The sequence below is a fragment of the Molossus molossus genome, unplaced genomic scaffold, assembly GCF_014108415.1.
Source record: "Molossus molossus isolate mMolMol1 unplaced genomic scaffold, mMolMol1.p scaffold_m16_p_16, whole genome shotgun sequence".
In the NCBI taxonomy this organism is placed as follows: Eukaryota; Metazoa; Chordata; class Mammalia; order Chiroptera; family Molossidae; genus Molossus; species Molossus molossus.
Window position 1 is genome coordinate 49,298,636 of NW_023425351.1, and position 18,757 is coordinate 49,317,392.

The following is an 18,757-nucleotide window of genomic DNA, read 5'->3' on the forward strand; positions in this document are numbered from 1 at the left end:
TAGTGGCATATCTTGTATTTCTCTTGTATAGCGTTGGTTTAGTGCCCAATGGTTACTAAATATCTAAAAAGTATTTTTTTTTTCATCCAAAATCACTCTTGATATTGTACATTCTGTGGGTTTGAACAAATGTATAATGACATAAATATTTTAAATGTCAAAAAGGAATTTGGCTAGAGCACTCATAAAATTAGAGTACTTCAGAATGTGAAGTGATATTTTTAGGTTTTTTGTGTTTGTTTTTTTGTTTTCTACTTAGGGATGGAGAATAGGTGATTTAGAACTTAGGATGAATTTATTATGGCTACTAGTCTGTTTGATTAAAACTATATGGTCTGCTCACACTCTGCTTCAGTGGTACTTAGATCTTTATTATCCCTGATGGTGCTTTAGGGAGAAATATATTGCTAACCAGAAATTGATACATTGGGAAACTTTTGCATATGGTAAGCTTATCTCCACGTCCATTTCTTTTGTTTCCCACTTGTCCCCCTCCCTGTGTAAGTAAGCACCATGAGGGCAGTTTCATACACTACTATATCTTCAGAACTAAGAACAGTGTGGTTATGCAGGGAGGGGCAAAAGTAGATTCACAGTTTGTATGTGAAATAATACAATAATTAATAAATAAGAATACAAGAATCAACTCTGTTTTGCATACTAACGACTGTAAACCTACTTTTACTCCACCCTGTATAATTTATTCTCAATAAATATTTATTGATTAATGAATTTGTGCATACATTAGAATTGGTTATAAATTTTACTCATCTTTCAAAATTGGAATATAGCCCTGGCTGGTTTGGCTCAGCAGTTAGAGCATCAGCCTGCGGTCCAGAGAGACCGGGGTTCGGTTCCCACCAAGGGCATGTACCTCAGTTGCAGTTTGTGCCTGGCCTCGGTTGGGGTTGTGCAGGAGGCAGCCACTTGATGTATCCCTTTCACATCGATGTTTTTTTCTCTCTCTCTCTCTCTTCCTCTCTCTCCCTCCCACTCTATCTAAACAAAAATGGAAAAATGTCCTCGGGTGAGGATTAAAAAAAAAAAAAACACACAAAATTGGAATATATATCCTAAAATAAGTTTTTATGTCAGCTATAATTATTTTGTAATACAGATGCAGACTCTGGAAGTTGGAATACACTGACGTTCTACCTTCTCTCATTTTACATTTTATACTGTTCTTAGTTCTACTTTAACATATTCAGTGATAGGGAGGAGTTTATTACCTCAAAGGGCAGTACTATTCATTTTAGGACAACTCTGTTAGACAGTTCTTTCTTACAGTGACTTTAAAGAAATATACCTTGTAAGTTTAATCCATTTGTCTTTGTTCTTCTTTTTGGTGTACATCAATAAAAACAAAATTTTTCTGTATGTTGTGATAATCTGAAAGTATTATCTTCCTTTTTAATCTTTTCCCAGGATTATTTTTTCTGGTACTTCCATTGTTTAACTTTATTAACTCTTTTTAGATCCTACACTATTCTAATCATTACCCTAAAATGTGTCAAAGCATTCATAAGCTGTGGCATCCCTAATTACTAAAATGTACATTTGAGATAGCAGGAAAAATTCTATAATATTTGAAATAGTTCAGTTACAAAATATGTAAATTGAAAATCAATCCTGTTGAAGATAACTAGGAAAGGCTGGATGGAATTTAAGAATTTGGAGTGATAAGAAAAGGAAGGAGGAAAGGAGATCAGTATTAGAGATTTATTTGTAGAGTGATTTCCAGAGTGAAATGAGACCTGTAGAAACCTATGTTTACTAAGAAAAGTTAGAGAGATATTATGGTGCTCAGGAATAAGAGCCCCTAATGATAGGTCTGAACTAAGGTTCCTGAATATTGGGAGAAAGAATCTGAGAAATTCTATAACTCAATATGTGTATGAGATTGATATTCTTTAATATATACTCTTTTTTTTTTTTATCTTTTAAATCACTCATAGATATGTAAACATCAATTAGTTGCCTCCTGTATGCACCCTGACTAGGGATCAAATCTGCAACCTAGGTATGTGTCCTGACTGGGAATTGAACTCACAGCCTTTTGGTGTATAGGGTGATGCTCCAACCAACTGAACTACCCAGCCAGGGCTAATATATACTCTTTACTCTTCTGTTTAGTCAATATAAACATAATTAACATAAAATATCGGCTTACCTCAGCCTTTAATTTTTGAAAAATCATAATATCTTGAACTTATTAATTATGAATTCTTCTGCTATGGGAAGTTTAATAATCTTACCTTGCCACTGAAAAAGAAATACATACTATAGAATCTTTTACAGAAAGGTCCTGAGGGAAAGGTGGGGAAAGATGCCTATTGACACATGCTCTTTCCTGATAGTGCTTTAATTTAATAAATATACAAAAACAGAGATTAATAGTATAATGAATTCACATATAATGAATTCAGCTTTATCAACTTATTTCATCTATAATCCCTCCTTTTGCCCCATCATTTACATTTCTTCAAATGTCATAAAAATGTTTCAAATCCAAGAATTTACACTTGGCTCCCTAAATCTACATCTTCTTAATTGCAATTCTTTTTCCTCAGTAAATCCTCTTTGGTGATGAAAAAATGTTTAAAATACATGTAAAATGAATCTATTTTTACATTTCTTCTAATTTCATAAAAGTGTTTAAAATGCATTATGATATGAATGTATTTTTGCAGTTTATTTGAATCAGGATCCAACTAAGATCCAAATGTTTCAATTAGTTAGAATGTCTAAGTCCCTCCAAATGTAGATTCTTCCCCCATTGCTTTGCTTCACTTCTTTTCCATGTAATTTTAGTTTTGAAAAAAATTATATTTTTCCTGTAGAATGTTCCACATCTGGATTATGCTGATTGCATTCCCACAGTGTTATTAACAATGCCCTTCTGTCTTGAAGTGCCTGTGAATTGAAAATAGTTCACATCTAGAGGAACCCATTTAACCATAGACTGTTATCTTTATTATACAGATCGTTTCTCTATGTTTGTTTCTTATTTGGCTGAAATTTTACTTATAGGATAGTATTAAATTGTATTAGTTAGTCTGTAATTCAGAGCCTATACTCTTTTTTAACACACTGAGTTTTCAACTTTGGCAGAACCTTTGAATCATTTGGGAAAACTTTCAAAAACCTTATTGCTCAAGGTCATGTGACCTCAGACGAATTAAATCAGAATCACTGGGGATGGGACCTAGTTATCAGTATTAGCTCCTCACTGTGCAGTACAGATAGAAAAACCACTATAGTACACCCCATGCTACCACTTCAAGTATTGCATTAAACATCTATGGTGCTAAGCCTGGAAGATTCTTTCAGGATATATTGATCACCATATAGTTTAATTTTCAGGTCTCTGTCATGCCAGTTACATTGTATAAACTATTTTTCAGAATATTCCACTTTTTTTGGTGTTGCATCTGCACACCAGAAACATAAATTTTGTTCACTGTGGAGAAAGGTTTTTTTAATCATTTGTGCCTTGATTTAAAAACATGTTTTTCTATCAGTAGAAGTCATGCTGATATAATTAATTACTCAGGCATAGCTCCTTATATACCAAAGGACTGCTATTACATCTTGATTTCCCTCTCCTTGTAGTGCCTCTGAGTACACATAACTAGGATGTAATTTTTTGATCTGCATCTCTTGAACTTGTTCATCAAATATTCTTTTTTTTTTTATCCTCACCCGAGGATATTTTTCCATTTTTTGTACAGATAGAGTGGGAGGGAGAGAGAGGAAGGAGAAAGAGAGAGAAACATCGACGTGAAGGGACACATCGAGTGGCTGCCACCTGCACGACCAACCAGGGCCGGGGACAAACTGCAACCGAAGTACGTGCCCTTAGTGGGAACCGAACCCGGGTCTCTCCGGACCGCAGGCCGACGCTCTAACCGCTGAGCCAAACTGGCCAGGGCTGTTCATCAAATATTCTTTAAAGTTTGGTGTACTTGACAAGTACCCAACAGTTCAGTGATATAGTCTAAAGCAGTGGCCAGCACAGTAAGCCGAAGTATCTTTGAAGCCTGTTTTATCTTGAAGATTCATGTGAATTTTGCATTTGTCTTCTAATTTATCTGATGTAATATTAAAATAATTTTTAATTTCTTACCATGAAGTAAAAAGGATGTTACTGTAATGCAGGTCAGTTGTATTCTGTCACTAGATGGTATCATTGTACATTATTGCACCCCTTATGCTACATCTTCAACCCCAAGTACCAACTTTAGGAGACACTCTAGTAGAATCCTTTGAAAGTTTTAGGTTTCAAAGTATCACTTGTTGGGTGTGTCATCTTGCCACTTGATGACAAAGGCCTTAAAAAGTGGAGCTTTCAAACCTAAAATTGCTTGTTGTCCCACTTCCTTTAGGTTGAATTTCACTCCTTTTGGGATAAGAGCAGGCAGAACAGATTTTTCTATCTTTTTTTATTCTCTAAAGTTAATTTTATACCACTTGTAGTTCAATATCTCTCATACTCCAACTTATTAAAAACATCCAGTGCTACTAGGATGATAAAAAAAAAAAACAAGAAAGAAATCGACTTTATTAAGTTAGCTTTAATTGATTTATTTAGAAGTTTACCTCCCAGGTTTATGCTTATTGATTACATTTTAAAATATAAGTTTACTAAGATTATACTCCAATAGATTATGTAACATATTCCATTTGATTTTTGGTTTCAGAAATGGCTTGTTCATTTTTAGGTGCTTAACATTACTCACATTTTCTCAAACAAAGCTTAGGTTATTCATTTATGTGTAAATGTAAATATGTTGACTGTTACATAAATCTATACAAAGGTTTTGTATTTGCTCAGAATATTTTAGAATCTACTTTCTGATTTAGATGACTTTTTAAATCATTTATAAATGCTTCCCATTTTGATATGAATGTTTAGTATTCTCCATTTTAATTATATGAATATAAAATAACCTAATATTAGCATTTTAGGCCATAAATTTTTATTTTTTAATCCTCACCCGAAGACACTTTTCCATTTTTTATTCAGATAGAGCGGGAGGGAGAGAGAGGAAGAGAGAGAGAGAAACATGTAAGGAACACATTGAGTGGCTGCCACCCGCACGACCCAACCAGGGCCGGGGACAAACTGCAACCGAGGTACATGCCTTTGGCAGGAACCGAACTTGGGTCTCTCTGGACCACAGGCCGACGCTATAACCACTGAGCCAGACTGGCCAGGGCAAGACCATAAAATTTATCATATTATGTCCTTATTGGATTTGGTGTTCCCCTAGTATGTGGTGATTATCATTTGGAGTCAGTTCTGTTTTCTTAATTGTCACTAATTAAGCAGAGTTATTGCCATGGCTGTTTATTAGGTTACTCATAGCAAACTTCTGCAGCAGTTTGGTATTGCTACAGTTTTGTACAGACACCAGTATCAGGAGGCTTCAGTTGTTTGGTAAATTTTTTTTTTCTTAAACAGCCAGATATGACTATTCTGGTGTTCATTTTATTAAACATGTGGGTTTCTTTTCTTTTTCTTTTTTTTTTAATCTTCACCCGAGGACATTTTTGCATTTATCTTCATATAGAGCGGGAGGGAGAGAGGGAGGAAGAGAGAGAGAGAAACATTAACGTGATAGAACCACAGTGACTGGTTGCCACTCATACAACCCCAAATGGGGCCGGGGACAAACTGCGACCGAGGTACATGCCCTTAGTGGGAACCGAACCTGGGTCTCTCTGGTCCGCAGGCCAATGCTCTAACCACTGAGCAAAACTGGCTAGGGCTCTTTTCTTTTTGTAATTAAAGCACAAATAATACCAAAATTAAAATAGAGTCAATATATAAAACAAAACAAAACATTTCTTATCTCTTCTCTGCTAGCCAGCAAAATCCATACAGAATTGATTTTGTTCAAAATGGAAGTAGTCTCTATGTCTGAGTCACTAACTAGAGTGAGGTCACTTTTCTCAGATAAAGGAAATTAAAATAATTTTTATATTGATCGAATCACATAGTAGTACATATCATAACTCCAGAAGAAATTCAGTAAATCTGAAAAAGATATAAATCAAAAGCATTAAAAACAATTAGAATTTTATGAGTGTATACAAAAATTGTCTTATAATATTTCTGTATGGGGTATTTTTAAAACCCCTTTATTGAGGTATAGTTGACATACAAAAAGCTGTCCATATTTGATATATCCAGCTTGATGAGTTTGGAAACAAGTACATATCTATGAAATCATTACTACAAACTATGCCATAAACATTTCCATCAACTCCAAATCTTCCCACCCTCTTTATTATTATTATTATTATTATTATCATCATTATTATTTTATAATAAGAACACTTACCATAAGATCTACCCTCTTAGCAAATTTTCAAGTATACATTACAGTATTATCATAGGCACTATGCTGTGGAGTAGAACTCTAGTTCTAGACTATTCATATATTTCCTGTTATTAATATTTAGCACCCAGATTCAGGCCTAATATGATAATGGTCTGTTTTAACTACTAATAATGCTAAATGAGGATGTTGTCTACCTCAGGAAAATTTTGAACCAATGCTTTGCTTTCTCTGTTAATACACTTCCTCAGTTATGGACTGTAAAATTCTCATTAAAAATTCAAAATGAGAAGATGGCCGCAAGCAGGACCGGAGGAAGGGTGAGTGTGTGAGAGAGTGAGCTGGTGTGTGAGAGAGTGTGAGTGGACGTGAAGGTGGATGACCAAATTCAAACAGTGAGAGCCGCAGAGCAGAAGGTCCCTGTGCTGTGGACAGAGCAGCCCGCTACTGCAGTAAGAGGCTCTCCAGGGCACTTCTCCCTGCCCCACGGGGAGGTCCCTCCATTTTGGAAGATCCTGGGTCTTCCCTGGGAGGAGGCAGTCGGAGCGGCTAGGGCCCAGCAACCTGAGCCACCAGTGCACCTGGCACCATCGGACCAGTGGACACTCTGTGTCAACAGAGACCGGTGCACAGTAGTGGAGCTCCCAAGGTGCCGGTCGTGGAAGCCGCAGACAGCCGGGAGCCCAGCACCATCCCCCATAGTAGCAGCCCGATCAGAGTCCAGATATACCCCCAGCAACAGAGGCTGGGGAGCAGACACCCATCCTCAGGCAACAGAAGCACAGACCAGCAGCTGAGACCCATCCCCGAAAACTACAGCAAAAGCTGAGCAGGAGTTGAGCCCCATGGGGCAGCAGCACTGCCCGGCCGCCAGACACAGGACCTTGGGGCTCCACTGAGGCCTGTGCGGTCCAGCAGCTCACAAGAATAGAGGGAAGAATAGAGGGACTGGTGCTATCCGGCCACCCGCCCTTGGGTCCTGAGGGGTGCTGAGGCACCAGAGAGACCTGTGCGACCCAGCAACCCACAACAGCGGTGGGAAGCCAGAGCCTGAGAGGGACTGGTGCGATCCAGTTGCCTGCTGAAGGGACCTGCAGGGTGTGGAGGCACCAGAGGCGACCCAGCAAGAACTGTGCGATCCAGTTACCCGCGGAACCCTTGTGGTGCTGAAGCACCAGAGAGGCCTGTGTGACCCAGCAGCTCATAAGATAAGCATAGTGCCGGGTCCCCAAAGGGACTGTGGGATCCAGTTACTTGCAGGACCTGCAGAGTGCAGGGGCATCAGAGGCCTGTGCGACCCCACTGTGCACAAGATAGGCCTAGAGGATGTGAAAATGGAGGGGGAGTGAATGGAAGCTACATGGACGATTTCCCAGGACCAAACGGGAATTACAGCTAAAATAAAGACAAATCCTCAGAAAAAAGCAACAGTAAAGCAGCAGGACAGGACCATATAACCAGGGACACTGGTAGGATATTCATAGGCGCGAGAGGGTGACAGGCAGGCTGGGAACCCATGGTCAGCAGCAGTCTTAGCTGTGAGCAGTGCCCTTGGGGAATAAAGACCAAATCCGCTCCACAGCGCAAAGAGCCGGGACAGAGCATTAACCTGGGGGCTACGGCAGTGGGAGGGCAGACTGGGCTGAAACTCTGTGGGGACACCCAGGATTTGGAGGGCACTCAGTTTTTGCTGAGTTGTGGCCACAAAGGACAGTAGCCAGTGTGCTCCTTCTCGGAGCTGTGGGGGAAAGCAGCAGTCCCCCCCCCCCCAGATTCAGCCTTTCCCAGGTGAGGCAAAGAAATGCAAATTGAGGCTCATTAACAACCAGCACCTATCTCACCCTCTGGAAATCCTCTTATGCAGAACACCAGGGCTACATTCCAAGGCACTGAGTAACTGAGACTACCAGCCTCCAAGAAAAAGCTAGAGGATAACTGAACCTTTCCTGGGCTTGCAAATCTACCCAGCAAAGTAAGTCTTGAGAGTGGTGTTTAACGTGGGCCCACCAGGCTCATCCAAACCCAGTAGAGGAAGCCACAAACAGCAGAACACCAACACCCACAGGGAAAATTTGGCAGGCTCCAAAACCCACTGAGATAGCCAAAATGGTGAAACAAAGAAACAAATCCCAAATGAAAGAACAAGAGAACTCTATCGAAGATGAGATCAATGAAATGCAGCTAAGCAAATTATCAGAGGTAGAGTTCAGAGCCATGATCTTGAGGAAGCTCAACAGCATGAGTAATGACATCAGCACCATGAGTAAAGATATAGAAACATTGAAAACCAACCAAGTGGAAATGAAGAATAAAATAGCAGAAATAAAGTACACATTGGAAGGACTAACCAGCAGAGTAGAGGAAGCTGAGGACCGGATCAGTGAATTAGAAGATGGTAGAAAAAAATCAACCAATCAGAAAACCAAAAGGAAAAAACAATTAAAAAACAGGAAGATAGCTTAAGAGAACTGTGGGACAACTGGAAACGTAATAACATTCGCATCATAGAAGTCTCTGAAGAGGAAGGAAATGGGCAAGGGTTAGAGAATATATTTGAAGAAATAGTGACAGAAAACTTTCCTAACTTGGTGAAGGAAGAAGGCATTCAAGTTTAAGAAGCACAGAGAGCTCCAAGTAAGAAGAACCCAAACAGGCTCACACCAAGACACATAGTAATTAAAATGCCAAAAATTAAAGGCAAAGAGAGAATCCTAAAGGCAGCAAGAGATAAGCAACAGGTTACCTACAAAGGAACCCCATAGGCTCTCAGCTGACTTCCTCAACACTACAGGAAAGAAGGGAGTGGCATGAAAAACAAGGATCTGAATCAGACTACTCTATCCAGCAAGGCTATCATTCAAAATAGAAAATCAAATAAAGAGCTTCCCAGACAAAAAAAAGGCTACGGGAATATATTAACACCAAACCAGCACTGCAAGATATGCTAAAAGTACTGCTGCAATTAGTAGAAAAAAAATAGGAAGAAAAATAGAACCACACTAAACAAAAATGGCACCAGTTTACGTTCCTACCAATAGTATTCAAGGGTTCCCTTTTCTCCACAACCTTGCCAACACATTATTTCTTGTCTTTTTGATAGTAGGTATCCTAACAGTTGAGAGGTGATATTTTATTGTGTTTTAGTTGTTTTTCAAATTACGGTCCCCAAACCATCAGCAGCAGCAGCAGCAGCAGCATCTAAGAATTTGTTTAAAGTCTAAGTCTCAGACCCCATTCCAATCTGCTTAACCAGAAACTGGTTTTGAAGCCCAGTATTCTCTGTTTGAAGAAATGCAGGCTAAACTTTGAGAGCCACTGATTTCGATCTGTAAAGACACACCCTGTCCAGGCATGGGCACAACCTTTTCAGAAACGTGAACAAGAAGGTATCTGAGCAAAATCAAAGGTGTATTAGGAGAATCTATGGGGATGTTTGTTGAGTAGACATCCAACAAAATGGGTTTCCTGTGCTTGGAGTGTGCTTGGGATTTGTGTGTGTGTGTAAAAATCTCATTTAAACCGCATTTTGGTGCACATAATATTTTTTATTTTAGAAAATCTGACTATAAGGTTTTGAAAATGGCACCCCACGACTATCAAATTAGGCAATGTTGGTGTGTGTAGGGGGAGTGCAGTGATGGGGCATTGGAGGTATGAGGGGTCTCTGTATATAGTGACATCATTGTGGAGATGGTTACAGTGTGCCTATGAGAGCCTGTGGGAAAGAGATCTTAGGGTAAGTAAGGTGGGGATGGTTGTAGACATGGGGCAGGGAGGTGGCTGGGGTGTGTGGGAGGGAGGATGTTCATTGTGGAGTTTGCTCTGCTTGTGCATGCACATGCTGGAATGTGGAGGAAGGAGATCTGGGTACGTGGGTGTGGTACAACATTGTGGGTACTAGAAATGTATGTGTGCAAAGGTGTCATTGTGTGTACATACCAGGGAAAAATGGAGCAGGTTTAGCTTAAAATGGGAGAAATCTACAGGTCTATTATGACATTAATATTTTAGTTAAAATTGAAAACTAGATAATTTTAGTTTATAGCTTTGATAATATTTAAATCTTAAAATTTTACTTCTTTGGTTATATTCAGTGTACTACTAATTAGTGAAGTATATAGAGGCATAGTAAATATAAGTACTTTTTCAAGAAATCATATGTCAGAAAATGCAGGTTAAAATGGATTGTATGACAGGTAGAGGGGTTTTCAGGTCACTGAACACAGAGTGTTAAAAAAATGTATTCAGGGTGTCTGTAGATTCTATTCCATTTCGAAAATGAAATGTAGTTTAATAAACACTGGCTTTATAATTGCACATTTTTTGCATATACATTTTTGGGACTCCTTATATTTGTGTAGTACAAATACTCCTTGTATTTGTACTGTGTTAGCCTTGTTTTTTTACATAATCATTCTATGAAATTGGAGGGTCGAAGCATCCTCAAAGAACATCTTATTGTTTAAGAAATGCTTAATTAAAAATGAAAATTTATAGGATTCTTACATGTAAATAAAGAATATAATTTTATTATTATGAACAAACAAAATGTTAATTCAAATCATTTGTGTACTTTGGGAGGGACTCTGGCAACTGTACTTATTACTTTTTTATGAGTAAGGTTTTTTTGTTTTTTTTTTGTTTTTTTTTTGTTTTTTTTTTTTATGAATTTTTATTTATTTTTTTGTTACAGATATTTTACCTTTTTACCCCATTGGCACCCCCCACCCCACCCCCTCCACCCTGTCCCCGGCTTAGTTGTCCATGTCCATTGGTCATGCCTACATGCATATAAGTTCTGTGGTTTATCTCTTCCCACCCCCCCACCCCCCATCCCCTCTTCTGAGGGATGTAGTAAGGTTTTTTTGTATATTTCTTAGTGTACTTGGTGGTTGGAAATACATGCACTGTGTCTTTAAACTTTTGAGCCCTTTTTTTGCACATTTGGATACAGCGCAACCAAACTTAAACATGGGAAACCCTGTCTTCCCTCCCCAGCTTTACAGTCTCCACTCAGGACTCTGTTTGCAATGGATACTACTTAGTGATTAGCTCTCTGTATTGTCAATCAAAGCTTTGTCTCTAGCAAACTGTTTTGTCACTGTAGTAGGAAGGGCTCTTGTGCTGGGAATTTATCTTTGACAGAGGAAGAATGCTTTTTAAAACAGTTTTTACAAGATCTGATGTAACTTAATTTGCCCTGGAAAGGAAATGTCTCGTCTCTGGTATGGGAGAAAAGGGAGAAGACATCAACCAATTAATCATAAGTATACTCTGGTAAATCTTAGTCAGTGACTTCAATTTCTGTATTTACTAGCCTTTATATGGTGACATTTTGCAAAATTATACAATTTCTGAAAGTTTAAGCATAGAGAATATTCATAGAATACAAAATTGCATGATTACAGAAAACTACCTGTCAGTTATTTCTGCTAATCATAAATATCTTCAAAAAAAAAAAGGAAACGAATAAGGGACTGCAGTTTTATTTGGTAGAAGTGTTTGATTTTTCTATTCTGTGTAAGTAGTAGTTACCAAATCTTTATTGCTACTTAAATTTTTTATTTAAGCTTAACTTTGTGGGAAAATATTCATAATTTTTTCTTGCTTAAAATGAGTAGATCAGAGTATATTAACTTTAATTTTTATTGACTGGATCCCAAACTAGGTACATTTAAAATATTGTTTATTAAGACTATCATTGTTGCAATCTGAGAAAGGCTTTTTGAAACTATCTAAGAACTTTCAAGCAGTGCTATCCAATACAAAACTTTAAAATAAATTTTAGTAAAGAAAAATCTAGACCGTGTACTGAGGGAATAAATAAGTGGTCTGCCTCCCAGCCAGCATCTCCAGCCTGTCACATGCTCAGGGTGTCCCTGACATCAACCTCTGGTCCAGTAGGCTGGGATATTGACCTGCTGTGACAGAGCAAACAGTGGGCTCCTCCAGAAATGGGCTCATTGGACCCAGTCATCACCCTCCTTAAGCTGAGCATCTGTCATTTTTGAGGACTTGCCTCTTTTTACTCTTTGCTAGCCATTGTGTGAAGGCAAACTGTTTTTATGGGGGGTTGGGTGGGAAAGCCTAGAGAAACAAAGGGAGCTCTCTACATCCCTGTTTGGATGGGTTTATTTTTGTATTTGATATTTAACAAATTCCATATTCTCTAAAAAAAGAAAAAAATCTCAGTCACCCTTACTATTTTAGAATCCTAGTTGGTTATTTCTTAATATAAATATGTGTACATTGTTAGAAGCATAGTGCTGGTTCTTTCTGTGCTAATTCAGGATTATATCTTGTCTTATGAATGTTGATTTTATTTTTACTGTAACTGTAGCTTATTTAAATAAGGCTAGCTATATCCTTAGAAGCAAGAGTGACTTTGGAAGATGCTCCCAAACCAGCTTGCCATCTTTAAATGTTAAACATGTAAAACTATCCAGATGACTTTAATAGGTGTTATTTTTAATCGGGCTCGAGAGTACTTTGTTGTCTTTTTGTTTTTAAGTTGAATTATTTCAATTTTTTGTTTATATATCAGCACAGAGGGATTTAGGAATCTGAAATTATTGAACTGGGTAAATTTGTGATCAGATGTATCAGAATAGCCACTTAACACAGTTTTGTTTTGTTTTTTAAAGCAAGAACAGTGAAGTTTTGCTTGTATTTTTTTATTTGCAGTTAGAGTCACCATCATTAGTTTTGTAAGACTTAAATTATTTTAATTTATTACACATACAGGCAAAATAGATTATGGATGTTTTGAATTTTTGTAGATCATTATAATCTGCATCACACTTATTACACTCACCAATTTTTGTTCAACCTTATAGGAAGCTGTTAAATGATTTTATCAGATATGAAAGCATGTTTCTCACTGGTCTTCAGCTCTGCCATATGTATAGTTTATATGTATTATTTCATTTAATCTACACCATAACTTTGCATAGTCAGTAGTATTACTCCCTATTTTAATGATGGGAAAGTCAGGTTTAAAGTGATTACTGAACTAAGCTGTCGTGCAGCACAGAGACAGCTTGACCCTACCACATTCTTTACCCCCCACTAGGATGCCTTTGAGAATTTTCTAAAATGGTATATACAATACAGTATAATGTGTTTTCATGTATAGACAAGCTCAGTCCTGGTTTTCTGTTTTAAAGTAGATATCCCAGGAACTGTAGGGCAAGAGAAAGGGCTTAAGAAATAAGGATTAAAAGATTAGCAATCCTTTTACTTATTTTGTAGATTGAGATTTCCTATAAGATTGCACATGCCCAGGGGCTCTACTGCTTTAAAATTGAAAATAGAAAATGATTCTTCTAGGAGAATAACATGTATTTCTCATTTTTGGACTTTGTATTTTGCAGCTTTTTGCAATTCTGTCTTTGTGGAACTGATTAGCAGAATGGTATAGACCTAAGTGGAGACTTAAGTCTTATAGTTAGTACTAATGTGGCCATATTTATGTAAACCATAATAGTTGTCTAAATGCTTGTGCTTGTAGTATCATTTCTTTTACCTTACAGTAACCCTGTGTACTAATCAGAGATAGATTATTTTTATTTTATATGTTAAGGCTCAAAGATATTAACTAATAAGCAGAATATGCCCCAAAATATGTAAAAATAAGTTAAGCCTTTGCCAATTAGCTGTACATTGAGAACCACATTTATTAAGCATGCTTAACTTTTCTATTTTTAAGACTGTTTAAAGAGTTTATTCTGACAAAACCACCTAAGCTTTAATCTTCCAAATATTTACATGAAGAGATTTATATATTTGATATACCCATTTACTATATTCTACCTTTTTAGTGTCTGTCAATAAATTGTCATTTGCTTGAAAGTTATAAGCCTATTTTATAGTAAGGATTGAGGGTTAATCAGGTTAAAGTCACAAATCATTAAATAGCAGCACTGTTTGATCTCTATCAGCATCAGTACTTCACTCATTTAAGTCATCTTTTCTTTTTAATTTAGACCCTTTCATGACAAGATAGATTTCTTTTTTGTATTTTAGACTTTCATTTATGAAAACACTGGAGAAAAAGCTCCTATGATGAATTATTTATATCTGTGTAAGAATTAGCTCACAAGTAGAATTTTAAGAAGAGCTAACTTAAATGTAAAAATTTTTCCAGTGGCCTCAGCTCAGTATAATAATTATAGTTATTATAAGAAAATTATTTCTACTAACAGTGTACTTCTAATAACACAGTATATTACTTTAAACATGAATTATTTAATCCTTAACTTGTGAAATATTGCTACTATTATCTCCATTTTATGAAACAGAGGCATATAGCAATCATACTAAAACCAGTAAGGGTCACAGCTGTGGTTTGAGACCAGGGATTCTGGCTCCAGCCTGTGCCATTAAACTCTTTGTATACTCATTCTCAAAATTTTCATAATATAAGTAGAAGTGAATTAACAGTTGATTTGTACATTTAATTATCAGTATCTATTATATGTATATATATATTTGTTCATGTCATTTATTGCTTATAAAATGCTTAAAATAATGATATATTATTTTCAATGAAAAGATTACATGTGGTTGCTCAAGTGTACACAACTAACAAAAAGCTGAATCAGAATTAAGGCAGAGGTCTAAACCCAAACCCAGTATTCTTTGTTATATACTATGTTGTCTTTACTATGTTGCCTACCTATAGTACCTCGTCAAAGGAAATTTATTAACTAGTGTATATGTATGTATGTATATATATATACACCTTATTATATGTAAAACATCCTGTTTTCTAGTCATACATAATCATGAAAAGAGGATATTTACACATATAGTCAATGTAGAATATTTTTCTTTATTAGTAGTTGAAAAGTATATTAATTACATATGCAAGTTATGAGGCATAATAATAAAATGAATATCTGTGATCCCACTACCCTGCTTAAGAACTACCAGTGCAATTGCCATCAGCCTGTGTGTTCTTTCTCTACCTCATCTACTGTCTCCCCAGCATTGCTAATCACCTCCCTGAATTTTGTGGTTATTATTCCCCTGCTTTTTAAAAAATTAATAGATTTCATTCTTTAGAGCAGTTTAGGCTTATAGGAAAAATTTATGGAAAGGACAGAGTTTCCTTATGCCTCCTTTCCCCCAAAAAACAATACTCCTATTATTCACATCTTGTATTAGTGTAGTACATTTGTTATAATTTATAAACTGATGTTATACATTATTATCCCCCGATGTTCATAGCTTACATTAGGGATTATACTTTGTGTTGTACATTCTATGGAGTGACATGTACCACCCATTAAGGATGATACAGCATAGTTTCATTGCCCTAAAAATTCCCTGTGCTTCATTCATTTCTTCTTTTCTCCACTGTACACCTGGTAACCACTGACTTTTTCAGTGTTTCTATAGTTTTGCCTTTTCTAGAGTATCATATAGTTGGAATTATGTAGCCTTTGACTTATTTCACTTATTTCATGGCTTAAAGTTCATTTCTTTGTAGTGCTGACTTTGAATATTCCATTTTCTGAATGTACCCTAGTTTATCCATTCACCTAATGAAAGACATCTTAGTTACTTCCAATTTTGATCCATATAATAAAAAGCTGTTAAAACATATATGTGCAGATTTTGTGTGGGTATAAATTTTCAGCTTATTTGCGTAAATACCAAGGAATGCGGTTGCTGAATTGTATGATAAGTGTATGTTTAGTTTTATAAGAAATTTCCGAATGTTTTCCAAAGTGGCTGTACTGTTTGTCCTGTACCAACAATGAATGAGAGTTCCTGTTGCTCTACATCTTCATCAGCATTTGATATTGCTTTTGATTTTAGTCATTATCAATAGGTATGTAGTGGTAATCCATTGTTATTTTAATTTGCATTTTCCTGGTTATGTGATAATGAGCATCTTTTCATATTCTTATTTGCCATTTGTATATCTTATTTGGTGAGGTGTCTGTTCAGATCTTTAGTTCATGTTTTAATTGAATTATGGTTTTTTTTGTGTTGTAAAAGGTCTTTATATATTTTGTATAACATATTTACCAGATATGTATTTTGCAAAGATTTTCTCCCAGTCTGTAGTTGGGAGATTTTTTATTCTCTTGAGTGTCTGTCACAGAGCAGAAATATTGCTATTGTATTATGAATTATGCCACCCAGGAGAATGGAAAGCTAATGCTCAAAAGCCCTAACTTCCTGATAGAGTGTAGGTTACAGATTATGTAAGGCAAAATCACAACACATCATAGGTTTGGGGGTTCGGAGTCATGCTGGTAGCTGATTGGAAATGAGGTAAGGGTAATAAATTATTTTTTCAGGTTTTGACTGTTCTGAGGTCTGCCAGTGTCCCTCTGTCTGGTTTCATGGGAAAGTAGCCAGGGGGTTGTTCCACCTTAGGGCTCAGGAACTGAAACATAACTTAGGACAAGATGTTATCTTCTGCCTGCCAGAGCTCCAGACCTTGTCACCATTAGTCAGGTCTGGGCTACTGTCTTCTGCTGCCTCAGGCATTGCTGACTCTCTGGGGTGAGGGAAAAGCTAGATCTCTATATATAGAGAGATGATTTTTAGAGCTAGGATTTGAAGCTAAATTTGGTAGAAGACATAAGGACCCTCAGTTTCAATAACTGAAGGATTTTTTTTGTAGATGTTCTTTATCAAGTTGAAGAAGTACCCCTCTATTCCTAGGTTGCTGAGTTTTAATCATGAGTGAGTGTTGGATTTTGAATAGTGCTTCTCTTCATCTGTTGATGTAATCATGATTTTTTTCCTTTAGCCTATCAATGTGAGGATTACATCAGTTGATTTTCAAATGTTGATGTATCTCGCAAATGCCTTACGTAACAGGATAAATCTCACTTGGTCATTATATATAATTCTATTTCTAGTTGTTGGATTCAGTTTGCTAATATTTTGTTGAGGCTTTTTGCATGTATGTTCATGAGAGATATTGGTCTGTATATTTTCTTTCTTATAATATCTATTTATTTCTAATTGAGGTAATGCTGGCCATCATAGAATGAATTGGGAAGTATTTCCTCTGCTTCTGTGTTTTGGAAGAGATTGTAGAGAATTAGTATAATATTTTCCTTAAATGTTTGATAGAATTTACCAGTGAATCCATCTGGATTTACTCCAGATACTCCACATCTGGCGATCATAGCCACTTTGGGTTGCTTTGGAAGTACTGAGTCAGCTTTGTAAAAGTCAGTACAATAATAATGGCCAGGTGAGGATTAAGTAATAATAAATAATGTAAATCTGTCCAGTTTTTTTTCCTACTCTCATGTCTTTCATAGCTTCCAACAAGTTTGCATAACTTTTTATTGAGTAACCTTGATGTTTGTTTACTGGTATTTTTTCCCCCTTAAAATTGAGCCTAGTATCTTCTATTTTGGAAGGTTATTAATTATTAATTCAACTTCTTGAATAGATATAGATCTATTCAGATTTTCTGTTTCTTGTGAGTTTTGGTGATTTTTGTCTTTCAAGGAATTTGTCCATTTCATCTAGGTTATCAAATTTGTGAGTATAGAGTTCTTTATAATATTTCTGCATTATTCTTTTAATGTCCATGGGGTCTATAGTGATGGCACTCTTCATTTCTGATATAATTCACATGTGTCTTCTCTCTCTCATTTGAGTCAGTCTGGCTACAGAGGTTTATCAATTTTTTTTTATATTTTCAAACAACTGTTTTGGTATTATTTTTTCTCCATAGATTTTCTGTTTTTAATTTTATTGATTGCTGCTTTATTTTCATTTAGTTCAAAATACTTTAAAATTTCACAGAACTTTTTTGACCATGCATTAATTAGAAGCATGTTTTTTAAAAGTAGTTTGGTATTTTCCCACTATTTCTCTCTTATTGATTTCTAGTTTAATTTTATTTTTTTCTGAGAGCGTACTTTTATAATTTCTATTTGTTTAGGTGTGTTTTATGGCCCACAATGTGGTCTGTCTTGTGAAGGTTTCATGTGAGCTTAAGAAGAATGTATATTTTACTGTTGTTGGGTGAGGTATTTTATACATATCAATTAGATTCAATAAATTGAGGGTGATTTTTAGTTCAGTTATGTCCTTACTAATTTACTGTCTGCTGGATTTGTGAATCGCCTATAGTTTTGAAGTCTCTAACTATAATAGTGGATTTATACATTTCAGGTTTATGTAATGAGTATTCTTTCCTCCTAATATGCTACATAGAAAGGAGATTATTCCCTTTTTATGAGATTCACTTCTTATATTTATTGTTCCAGGAAGCTAATACAATATATACATATTGTAATTGAATAGTTTTAAGTAATTAACAAGCTTCTTTTTGACTAAAAGAACAGTGAATATATCTGCCTTCTTGAAACTCTGAGTCATTTGCAAATATACTTAATAGGAAGTAATTTTAAATGCAGAAGATTTAT

General features: G+C 36.1%; 1 protein-coding gene across 8 annotated transcripts in view; it reads left to right on the forward strand.

Moving 5' to 3' along the window:
• Positions 1-18,757, forward strand: part of OXR1 (oxidation resistance 1) — a 371,701-nt gene that overhangs the window by 337,188 nt on the left and 15,756 nt on the right. The window contains exon 1 of one of the 8 annotated variants that reach the window (XM_036263780.1): positions 11,325-11,621. The exons of 6 other annotated variants lie outside the window; for them this stretch is intronic. In XM_036263780.1, coding sequence (XP_036119673.1) covers positions 11,556-11,621 — 66 coding nt within the window. In that variant the 5' untranslated portion in view covers positions 11,325-11,555. Of the gene's footprint in view, positions 1-11,324; positions 11,622-18,757 lie in introns of those variants that run through there. One more of the 8 variants, XM_036263778.1, reaches the window with a different exon arrangement.